Here is a 12198-nt window from a genome sequence, read left to right on the forward strand (position 1 = left end):
GAGAGGGATTCGGTTTATAGGTTAGACCTTAAACCAATTGTTCATTAAAGGATCAGTGGAACTTAAGGAACAAGATGTAGTCTTGGGGGTAAAACGGTTTTTATGACCCAGCTGAGATACGAAAAACCTGTGAAGGATTAGCTTACTAATCATGGTTATATCAAATGGACACAAATATATCTATAGTGAGAGGTGTGTAACTACGGGATTATAGTGGAATGACCCGTTAGTTAACGAATGTTGATTAGCTTCGTCAAAAGAGTTTAGCCAGCTAATCTTGGATCGTTGGAGCCCATGATCTATAGGTTCATTAGGTTCCCCTACTAGCTCATATGGAATAAACTTAGAACAGTATGATAGAATGATTCGAATTGTTCAAATTAGGTGAAGAGAGAGAAACCGACAAGTATATGTGATATAGTAGTCGGGTTTTTCAGTTTAGAGATACAACTTTAATATTTAAATGTGATTTAAGTATCGAGAATATGAATATGTTCATATTCGGAAGCTCGGAAATAATGGAAATGGTCAAAGATGTAAAAAGTCAATGAGTTGACTTTTGATTTTGAAAAGTCAAACTTTGACCAACCTTATATTCAAATGTGATTTGAATTTCGAGAAAATGAATGTGGATTCATGCTCGGGAGGTCAAAATTAGTCAACATGAAAAAAAAATCATAACAAGTCAAAATGTTGACTTTTTGGTCAAAGTTTGACTTTGACCAAATGATTATTTTGCCCTTTGACTAAAGTTAGTAGGAAAATCCAAACTTTTGTTCGATATTTCTACTAACAAAATAGTAGGCTAGGTGTTGGCTTATAGTGGACACATTAAGCTCACTAAGATAGTGAATTATAGGTGTTGGGTTTTTATGGATTTGGTTCATGTAATTGTTGCATGGTTTTTTTTTCCCTATAAATTGGGCTTTTGAATTTGGATTTAAAACTCTTGCAATTTTGTCGAATTTAGTTTTTTCAAAATTGGGCTAAAAAACCAAAATTCCATTTTATTTTTCCCATCTCTTTCTCTCTCTCGATTTTCTTTATCCATCGGGTCCCAAACTCAGTTCTGAGTCCAGAGGATAGTAGGTCAACTCTAGTGGTGGTCTGAAAGAGTTCGGGTCGAGATTCAGCAAGGAAAAACAGTTTTCGGGAGCTTCAAAGGTAAGTTAATTGCTGTTTTTTTCCTTCAAATTGCATGCATCTTTTCCTTTAAATTAAAAGCAATTAGAGTATAATTAGATCCTAATTCCGCTGCTTATGTCTCGAGTTCCATCATTATTATTTAAATACGTCTAACAATTTCTTCCACCAGTTAACCAATTGTTTTCACTCAAACTAGGCTCGTTACCATTTCCAAAAAAAGCCACGTGATAAACGCTTTTGACTATATAGTGACCCTGTTGTCGAAGTGCCACGGAATATTCAAGATAGCATCCCAATCCACAGGGTAAAACAAACTTTTAACCTTGTCCACATCCGAAGAGCGCATGTAGTCAATTATATTGATATCCTCTCATTAGAATCCCCAAATTTAGGATCACAGGTGTGAAAGATACTGGTCTAGGAAGCCAGGGATTAATGAATATCTTCATAGACCATCATGAACTAATCTCCCTATGAATCCCAAGCTTTAATAAGTCCATACGCTAAATAAAACCCTTCCAGAAATAAGATTTTTTTTTTTTTTTGTCATTATTGCCTGCAAAACCTCAGTATTCGGAAAGTAGCACCCCCTCGAAACCAAAACAGGGAATTTGGATTACATAAAAGGACATTTGGATTGAGGGAATTGGGATGGGAATAAGGGTGAATGTGTAAAGGATATACATCCCCTTGTTTGGTAGAAGTTTTGAAGCTTTAAGCATGGGAATAAGCTATTCCCATGCATATCTTATACCCATGGATGATACCCATCCAAAAGGATGAGTTTTCTTGATGTTCATCCTTTCTCTTCTTTTAATACATGAATCTATTCTTTTATTTTATATTATTAAAATTAATTAATATATGAATATTAAATTTATAATTTAGAAATTTATATTAAATTTTAAATTAGAATATTTGAATTTAACTACTCCATATTTATAAATCATAAAAAACCAATGCATTAATACTATTAATTCATTAATAAATTATATATGTAGTTAATTAATTGTTATTATGATCAATATTTCATGAGATTATTTTTTAATAATATAATTAGTTTATCATCGATCAATTATAATTCATTATTTTTTATCCACAAGATGTTATATTTATTTTTTAAAATTGATTTTGATTGTTTTATTAATTAATACACCATATTTATATAAATCCATTAAATTGATACATCATATATGTAATAAAGTAACTTTAATTCTAAACTCTTCATTATACAAATATTTGTAATTAATAAATTAATATTATTATTTGATAGTTAAATAATTAATTTTGTTTAAAATCTTGAATTGAATTTATTGTTTATCAATTAATCTATCAAAATTTTATAGAGGTTTCTATGATTAATTTTATAAATAAAATATAAAGCTAATTTGTTACCCTAAAATTTTGATGACATTTCCATGTACAACCAAACACAGTATCTTTTATTCTCAGTAATCTTATTCCCAAGTTTTTTATTATTTTCAGCCATATTTAATTCTTAAACATCTTTAAAATCTTAAATCAAATGACACAAAATAATCTTAAATATTGCTATTCTCACATTAATGACAAAATCATTACAAATAATTAAATTTGAGACTACTTATATAGTGGCATATGTCTCAATTAAATTTAAAGACAAAATTGAATTTTATGATAATTTGATGGAGATAGGAAAATATTCCGTAAGAAACCTGCAACAATTTAATCAATTCTTCTTAGAAAAAAACTTGGAATTTATCGAATGAAACAACTTGTATTCGCAGCCCATTGAAATTTTATTATACAAGAATCCAGGTAAAATTTTGAAGTGTGAACTCCACGCCTGCCATAATCTAATCGATTTTTTTTTTTTTTTAAAAAAAAGCATTTAAAATTTAAAGAATTATGGAGCTGTGGATTACCAATTTTTTTCAGATGAATTTCAACAATCAAAGTCTAAAATTTGAAGTATATAATCTTCGGTGGAATTAGGATGTATTTGAAATGTATTTTCAAGTGTTTAATTTAGAAAATGAGTCATTTTAAAAAGAATTGAATATTTTATCAATCATGATCAATATTCAAAATAGTTTTTGAAGAATATTTTCAATAATTTTATCAAAAAGTGTTTAAATAAAAATAAACTTTTCAAAAAACTTTTTTTTCCCTTCAAATCAATCTAAATAGACCCTTAATTATGGGTCGATCACCTCTCTGTCTACGCAACCAAGTGGAATTAGAACCAAAATTCATATAGCAACAAAGCGAAATAAACATGATAAAAATGATTTATTTTTTTAAAAAAATTCAATGGTGGTAACAATGATTTGTAGTTTGAGAAATAGTCACAATAGTATAGATAATATTATGAAAGTGGGAAAATCTTAAAACCTACGGTTTGAAATTTTAATTAATAAAATTCAAATAAGACTTTATGTTTAAAGTTGTTTTTGGAATACATTTTTAAGTGTTTAATTTAAGAAATAAGTTATTTTAGAAGAAATTGAAGTGTTTGGCAATCACTCAAAATAGGATTTTAAATATATTTTAATTTTTTTCATCAAAAGTATTTAAAAAAAAATGAGTTTTTTGAAAAATATTTTTTTCTCAATCAATCCAAACGGATCCTAAATTTATCAAACCAAAAAATCTAATATATTTAGATTTTAATTGGTAGAATCGGTAGAATTTAGAAGGAAGGTTAGATTCAAATTAAAGGATTTAAACATATATGGATAAAATAAAATAAAATAAAATAAATTTAACGAGCATATAAAATATTTACTAAGACGAACTTAACTCAATGGTTATTGGTACGATTTTCCTTTCTAAAAGTTAGAGAGGTTGGATAACTCATAATTATTGTATTAAAAAGAGGGGAAAAACTAACATATAACATTTGAGGGCAAATATTAATACATTGCAGTTTATGCATTATATTGATATCATATTTCCGATAAATGGGGTATTTTATTAATTTATTATTATTATTTTACTAAATTTCTGTGTTTGAGTGATGTTTTATGCTTTCTACTCCACAAAGTTATGTTTAGATTTCCAAAGCTAATGTGTGGTAACCATTTTGATCTTTTATATTTAAGTTTTGAAAATTAAATATATTTTCTTCCATTTTTTAGAATAGTTTGCATTTTTTTGAAGTGAGTGATTATCTCGTTCTTTATTCTAGAGATTTGATTCTCATTCTCTGTCAACTCAAATTCACTCTATTTTTTCTTTTGCATATGGTTAAAAACAAAGGAGAGAAATTGTTAATGAGTAATTTTAAAAAATTAAAAATTAAATGGCTACTGGGATTTAATAGGTGAATATATAATTTTCAATAAAATCTTCACTGTACATGTGACAATCTAAATACAAAAAAGAAAAAAGAAAGCAAGAAATAAAAGATTTTCCATCATGGTGAAGAAGCTAATAGGTCGAAGGAGGAACATCCTGGAGCTAACAGGTAAAAACAAGGTTGAACAATCGCCCAGCGAACTAAGTCATCAACAACAACATCTTATGATGGATTGATGTGACGGAAGCACTGTATTTCATCATAACACTCTTGGCACCACTCTGGATTTCATCAAAACATTAAATAAAATATCAACATTAATTTATTCTTCAAGAGAAACAACATAATATAATTAACATATACCATTCATACCAAACTACACATTCTTTTCTAAATTATACTTTTCTTTCTTAATTTCATTATAAAAAATAACAATAATATGAACTATATACACGTTATCTATTTTTTTTTTTTTTTTTTAAAAAAAGAACCTTTCTTTAAACGATAATTTTTAAGAGAAAAAAAAGGTAATAAATTATATTAAGACAAGTATCGTGATCATCGACAATAATGATTGACGTTTATTAAAACATAATCGTCATCGTCTCTTTAATAAACAAGACGTTATTGATCAATACAAATTGTTTCACCCTCGAGTAAAGCGTCACCAATAAAAAAAAAAACATTTGCGATCGCTACCTTTTTGGATAGTTTAATAAATCCACCATAAAAGAGTACCTTTTCAATCATCTTCAACCATAATTTAATTTAACAATTTCAAAAATAACATTATAGTAAGCTACATGAAAACAATAAAATCCTTTTCAAAAGATCAAAATAAGAAGAAAATGATAGATAGAAAAAATGAGAAAAGAGAGGGTTATAAAAGGAGGAGCTCCCTTCAATCCAATAAAGGAAAAGAGAAGGTAAGAACAGCTCCGAGCGCATGCAAACCTTTGGAAGGTGCGGCGGCCTAGGCGGCGGCGCGGCACTCCACAGGCATCCATGAACTCGCAGCACTTCCTTTAACCTTCTTCCCACCCTCTCTTTGAATCAAAGGGAGCTCCATCGCTGCCCTCTGCCTCACCCTCCACCGTCGCCACCGGTGGAAACAATGCATATTCAGTCATTCACAGAGACACCATTATATAGAGAGGGAAGAATCATTTTGAAGAAGGTGGTATTAAGCATTTATGGAGACGGGTAAGGCAAATCTGGGATATGGATCTTCTCTTTAAAAGAGAAACAGAAAGAAAAAAAGAAACGGAGAAAGAGAGAGGGATCTCGGATCATCTGTTTTAAGGAAATTACAGAGTCAATCGTGGGGCAGATGGCAGAGACACCTTATTTACCATTTTCCATTTCTGGAGAAAGCCCTTTTTGCAACGGTTAGATTTTTATATTATGTAGAAACAGCTAGCTTTGATCAAGCAGTATTACAAAAGAAACAGATTCAAACGTAATTATAGAAAGTTCAAAAAGTGAGCACTGATTTTCACATTTCCCACTGTTGCTTGATTTTTTCCCTTATAAAGAACAAATGGGGTTTTCCTCCTCTAACACCCTTCTTCTCTGAATTTTTCAGTTCACATTTTATCCAATTCATTTGCTCCTCGTGTCATAAATACACTTCCAAATAGAATGAATTCAAAACAAGGTCAATAGAACCATAAAGTAAAGAAATTTCAGGCAAACAACACAACGGTTTATAAATGTTTTACTATAACTCTTGCATGAATCAAAAGATAACGCCTGAGCCATTTCTAATAACCTCTCTCAGTCTTCCTGAAACAATGAAGCTCCATTTTCATATTCGGCTGCAATGTATTTGTCTCTGCTAACAATCCCCTCTCCTACCTGACCCTCAATGCCTTCCTATACATTATTGCAAATCATGATGTGGGCAAGGAACAAACATAACTTATTTTTGTTGATTTCTCCCCCACTGGGTTGACTTGACATGGATCAAAACTCAAAATTCCTGTAAAATGATCATATAAAGATTGGATGTTGACTCCTAAAGCCACTGTTTAAGAATGAATATGGCTTGCCAGTTTCTTCGGAACAAGTAAATGAATAGTGGTAAAGAGACTCACCAGTTTTTACTTGATTCTCTTGCTAGAAATACTTTGGCAAGAAAATCCTGGAAGCGAGAAGAATATACTTTGGGATTCACGGCTGAGATTGACTTTGAATCATACTGTATCGATTTGTAAGCATGCTCGAGGCGCTTTATCACATTGTAGTTCTGGAAAATGTCTATTATTCCAAAGTATAGCAATACATTGTAGCACTCTGGCACCCTCACCCTGCTTGGTGATGAAACAATCCCCATCTCATTCCTTGGCGTCCTGACTGCACTAGCAGGAAGCTTAGCGCCAAACCTGATACCAAGCATGCAACAATTTGTTAGTCAAAATACTATTTTTGTTCATAATTCATCGGTGGGAAGTAGTTGATTTGTGTGATAAACAGACAATGATTGGCATGTATTATACATTCAAACTGGAAAGCAGACCATGGCTAGCTCAAAATAAGCCGTTCTGGCTGAAATTCGGTTCAGCTTTCGTGTTCATATTCACCAAATAGATCACATGAATAGAAACAGAATCTGGTTTTTGCTCTTATATAGAAATCAGAATGACCTGAAGAGCCAAAGATTGATGGTGCATACCTGCCATTATGTTTAAGAATGTCAGCAACAGTCAATTCTGCATCGTCATGAACTGGACCGGTCCTCATTCCTGAAACAGAATTTCTCCTGTCTAATGAGCCTGAGTTGAACCATGATAATTTATGTTCGGTTCACTATTTCTTTTTCAGCGTAATGCTAAACAAATGATGATTCAGCCGAACTCGGACTGCCTTATATAATGAGTGTGTTACTATCATTGATATATATTTAACAACCAAGAGTTACTTCAGATGTAGATGTCATAATGAAAGAGGAAGAAAGGAGTTCCAAAAATTAATATGTGAATTGAACAAACGTCTGAAAGTAAAACGGTCAATATCCTGCAGATGTGGAATTAACTTAATCTAATCTTTGTATTGATGCTTTGAATACTAGTGACATTTGTACTACTTATTAAAATATATTCTCATAAAGTTCAACCTCATAATTATATCCTAGCAGAAAAAATATTAATAAAAATAAAACCTGCACAATTTCCTCAGCTAATTTTCCTAGAAGATGGTCACTTGGATAAAAGGTGATGCTCTTATTATGTTATGGCCTTGGATTAGCGACAATAATACTAAATGACAAACTACAAAGAATAACAAAACACAAATAGATGTCCTAATGACTTTCCTAACACAGACCATGGGCTATGCCTAGTTGCGAGGCCAAGAAATTCAGCCTGTCTTGCGTTCCGGCAAAGTTCAAGGAGAAACTAAAGTTACTTGATCCAACGTTGTTAGGTCTACTTTATTTGAAAACTTGGTTGAACAGAAGAGATACAAGTTGGTTGATAGAAAATCTTACCTCTTCTTGAAATAGGCAAGCTAAAGACATGCATTATGTATTATCATTATTATTATCACTTTTAGTTCAACTTGGAGTTAGAAGATTCGAACATCTGACCTCATTGTTCATAATATATGTCTTAACCAGTTGAATTATGTTCAAGTTAACTTATTTTTCCTCATTTCTAATCTCCTAGACCACTTTTCTATATTCCAATAGGAATTTATTGTTCCTCACCCGTAAATATTTGACATGTAGGAGAAGTATAGAAAGAGAAAAGAGACACTTTTTTTTTTCTTTTGTTAAAAAAGTTTTAAAAAAAAAAAAACTTGTAAAAGACTTAATTATGAACTTATATTTAATTCCTACGGCCTGAAGCAGCGTTGAATTCCATTTATTTCTTACATAAAAATGCATATTATGAACTTATATTTAATTTGAAGCAACAAAGAGTGAAAGAAAATTTAATCTTTAATTACACATCCCATGGCCCATGACCAACTTGCCGCCATTTGGGTATGTCAATATTTCCTTCCTCCACCTTTGCATGGAAATCTACACTATCAAATTGATCATGCATAGATTAATTCACATAAAATTTATACTATCAACTTTGAGGTTTAAAGTTTGATTATCCCACCATATTGAAAAGAAAAAAAAAACAATCATAAGATATATACATTCAAATATGACAGATAAGGGAGAGAAACACCTTGACGCGAGGAGGCTTCTATATGTACACCAAGCAAAAGACTATAGTCCATGATGCCCTCGGCCTCCAAAAACTCGCAATCATACTTGAGTTGTCTGAAAAGAAAAACAAAGGAGGAACCAGAACACTCATAAAACTATGCCATGGGAAGAGGATAGAAAAGTGATGAGAAACTATCTTTCCACAAGGAAAGCTTCTTCTTTAGGATGGATTTTTATGAATCTGAGAAATCCTCCTAAAGTATTTTAGAAAGCATTAGAGCAATGGACTTACGACAATATCTTGTTACGGAGTGATGGTTCTAGGTAAAAGTAGAAATCAAGATCTATATCCTTATAAATTATCTCCTCATGGACGATCACTTTATTGAAATTTCGTCCTCTTGATGAGCCTTTGAGATCATACCGCCGATGCAAGTGCAAATCTGATTGCAATACATTTGACATGACTGCAAAATAAACCTGTGAAAACAGAACCAATTAAACAAGCACAAAACTCAAATTACTCTGAACAATCTTTCAGGAAGTATCACATTATGCTTTAGTTCAAATGAAAGCTAGAGCTTTTGGAAATAGGGCCTTTCAGGATATTGAAAAGTACACGCATAATCACTACAATCTATGAATTGCAGTCTTCCAGATGAACTTCTTCATCAAAGCTTAGAAAAAGCCATTCTATGAGAGGTCATATAGCAGAGGTGCTTATCTTTGTACTCCTACAGATACAGTAAGATCTAAGCTCATGAGACAGGACCTAAATACAAATCTCTAATATATTGTAGGAGGAGAGGAACATATGTTAAACAACTCACATTAGAAAGGGGATTCTGAAATTGTTGATTAGTAATTTTAGGACGAGTCTTAATTGCTAGTAAGAACTTTACTTTATATATATACTTTTCAGGAGTTAACTTTTCAAAAAGATAAAGATATTAAGGTTACTGAAATTTTCACCTTAATACCTCCAATTGGTCTCACTACATGAAGTCCATATAACGTAGTCAACAATGAAAACCCATGTGTTTTTAGATGTCGATAGTACTTTGGAAGCATCTCCCTGAGAACCTGAGATCATGAGTTGAGCTAAAGTAAGGACTCAATGCACACTCTAAATTCAACATATAGAATAGAAAGTTTCAAGGGAGGAAAAAAGCTTTTTCAGGGATAAATTTCTGGTTGGAAAACTAGAATTCAATTTATCTGTAAAGAAAGCTTTCATTCTCGAATAAGCAGGGTTGATGACCTTACCTTGACTTCAGATTTTCGCAGAGTTTTAATCACAAATCGGTCGTCATTTGACAGAAATATCACGTTGCCAATTCTTCCTGGTGAAGAAACCTCTCTTAAGGTCTCATCACCACAAATAGACAACATATAGTCAGCATAGTCTATTTTCTCTAGCTCTAGTATGTTTCTGAATGAAAAAAAGAAACAGAGAAAATAATAACTGTCAGAGTTTAACTTCATCTAGCTTAAGATTACTGAGGTTATGTTGAAATTTTAGACTTTAAGGGGTTGGGTTCACAAAATATAGATAAGCTCTTCTGGGTTTTGGTTATTATTTATCCACAAGAAACCTTGATTAGTTGCCTTCAATTAAGCTAACGAGTTTTTCCCCCTTTCCAGAAAAAATAGTTTCAAATAAAGCCAGTTCGGAAAAATTCCCTTTGCCTTTTCCCCCCCATCTTAAAATAGCTACTAAGATTTTGAGGGTGGAGAACCTGAATACTGCAGGACAATAGTCCTTCCACTCGAAGTCAGTATATGAGCCTTGAGGAAGACGTATATTATTCTTCTTGGTATATTGAATCCAATTATTTTTAGTGGCTTTGAAGTCCTGTGGTGAGAGCTCCCCTCTCCCCATTGCCATGAACTACCCTGCAACAGAGAGATCTTATTCAAATACAAACAATTGCAACAGAAACTTGGATAGGATTCTCAAACTAATCACTCATAAGCAGCCCAAATGTTATCAAAACGAAAGTGCTTGGTCAAATACAGGGATTGTAGAGAATCTTTCAAAATTGTCTAGTTGAGAATCTTTCTAAAACCTACAATGATTGAGATCACCAGAAATGGTGTTCAAAATTATTGCGTGGGGAGGGGTTAGCTTGCTTGGCAATAAGACTTGCAACCAAGCACGTGGTATTTTGAAAGATGCCATCTCTATAGAGCAATTATACAAACCTGATCAATGCCCAATGTCCCTTGCTTAATCCAGAAGTCGTTGAATTCCCAGATTGATTTCAACTAAAATCAGCCAAGAAAAACAAATGTCAAATGTCAAGAGTTAATTACAAATGCTTTGCACTCCAGAATATTCACAAAAGCCATACTAGAGAACAAGATAAATTTATATAAAGATGCAGGAGAAAAAAAATGATCGTCATGGACTAATTTACATACAACCCAGATGGGATCACAACCTCAAACACTTAATCACATAACAAAACATCAGGTTAATGATTTAGCATTCTCCCATGGCATCTGTCTCAGTTTAGTTCTTTTGTCCTTTACGATATTTACTGGTACTCAGATTTAGCCAGCTAGCTCTCTAAAGCTGAGATCATCTTATCTCCACTATTATATTACAAGCATCAGGAATTCTGGGTCATCTTAGGCGAGGTTGTTTTCTCAAAATGTGGGCCACCATAGCCAGAAAAGCTATGAGGGTGGGCAGCCCCAACCTGTTCTGATGTACTCAGAACGTTACAGAGATAGGACCCCAAGATAAAGTTACTAACAGAAGTAAAAATAGAAACGCCCAGTTTCATTAGGATCGGAGAAACCCAGATTACCACAAAGAAGAAGCATGTGAAAGAAAAACAAAATGTGAATCAAATCAACCAAACCCACTTGCAAAATTTAAGCAGTTCAATCCTCGAACAAAAAAGAAAAGCAATCAGGCAATAAATGAAGAGGAAAACACGAGAGGGAGATGAAAAGGGAAGAAGAATTAATTACCTTTGTCAGAAGAAGAATGGGTTGATGGGTGGAGAAAATGAGGGAGCCATGGGAAGGAAGAGAAGAGATAAAGAAGAAAATGGGGGAAGGAGAGGGATAATGTTGGTTTTTGTTGAAATGGTTAGAAGGGTTTGATTGGGGGATGTAGGAATGGAAAGGGGTGTGTCAGAAATGGAGGTTAGAGGCGATTGAATTGCAGGGGAAAATACAGTTTTTGGCGCCACATTTAGTTGTGGCCTATTCTAACCACCCCCTCTATTTTTAGGAAACGGAACACTAAATCAAATCTCCATTGCCAATGTGCCTTCTTTGGCCCTTTAAGTACATTCTTAGGTACTCCTCTGCCCTTTCCTTCCACGGATATTACACCCTCCTCTCTCATAATTATTCACCAAAAGTTTCAATATACTCCACTCAAAACTTACCCCTTCAAATCATCTCCATTTTTGGTCTACTTTCAATTCTCGTTCATGTAGTTTCAACTTTCGCTCATTTTGGTATTTATACTTCTAAAAGATAACCATTTTGATCGTCCATTTTCATTTTCAGGGATCAAAGGCATTACTTTTTGAAAATTCAATGACCAAGATGAACCAAAATTAAAAGTATAGAAACCAAATGAACACTT

At 32.6% G+C, this 12198-nt stretch overlaps 1 protein-coding gene across 1 annotated transcript; it reads right to left on the minus strand.

Annotated features, from left to right (window-relative positions):
- Nucleotides 1–5898: 5898 nt before the first annotated feature.
- Nucleotides 5899–11930, minus strand: LOC120092194 (phosphatidylinositol 4-phosphate 5-kinase 10). Its single transcript, XM_039050433.1, has 10 exons — nucleotides 11571–11930; nucleotides 10794–10856; nucleotides 10328–10484; nucleotides 9855–10020; nucleotides 9561–9671; nucleotides 8881–9068; nucleotides 8608–8702; nucleotides 7101–7170; nucleotides 6523–6810; nucleotides 5899–6407 (listed from the first exon to the last, which is right to left on the minus strand). The coding sequence occupies exons 3-10, from the start codon at nucleotides 10474–10476 to the stop codon at nucleotides 6392–6394; spliced, it is 1083 nt and encodes a 360-aa protein (XP_038906361.1). The 5' UTR covers nucleotides 10477–10484; nucleotides 10794–10856; nucleotides 11571–11930; the 3' UTR covers nucleotides 5899–6391.
- Between the last annotated feature and the right edge of the window lie 268 nt (nucleotides 11931–12198).

This window comes from Benincasa hispida, chromosome 1 (genome assembly GCF_009727055.1).
Source record: "Benincasa hispida cultivar B227 chromosome 1, ASM972705v1, whole genome shotgun sequence".
Classification (NCBI taxonomy): domain Eukaryota; kingdom Viridiplantae; phylum Streptophyta; class Magnoliopsida; order Cucurbitales; family Cucurbitaceae; genus Benincasa; species Benincasa hispida.

What these genes read in the sequence shown, in the direction of transcription:
- LOC120092194 (XM_039050433.1), bottom strand. Translation starts at nt 10,476, where the DNA reads ATGGCAATGGGGAGAGGGGAGCTCTCACCACAGGACTTCAAAGCCACT. An exon ending in GACCAATTGGAGGTATTAAG is followed by an intron (nt 9,069 to 9,560) that starts GTGAAAATTTCA and finishes CTGTTTTCACAG; the next exon opens with GTTTATTTTGCAGTCATGTC. An exon ending in ATTCTTAAACATAATGGCAG is followed by an intron (nt 6,811 to 7,100) that starts GTATGCACCATC and finishes GCTTGGTATCAG; the next exon opens with GTTTGGCGCTAAGCTTCCTG.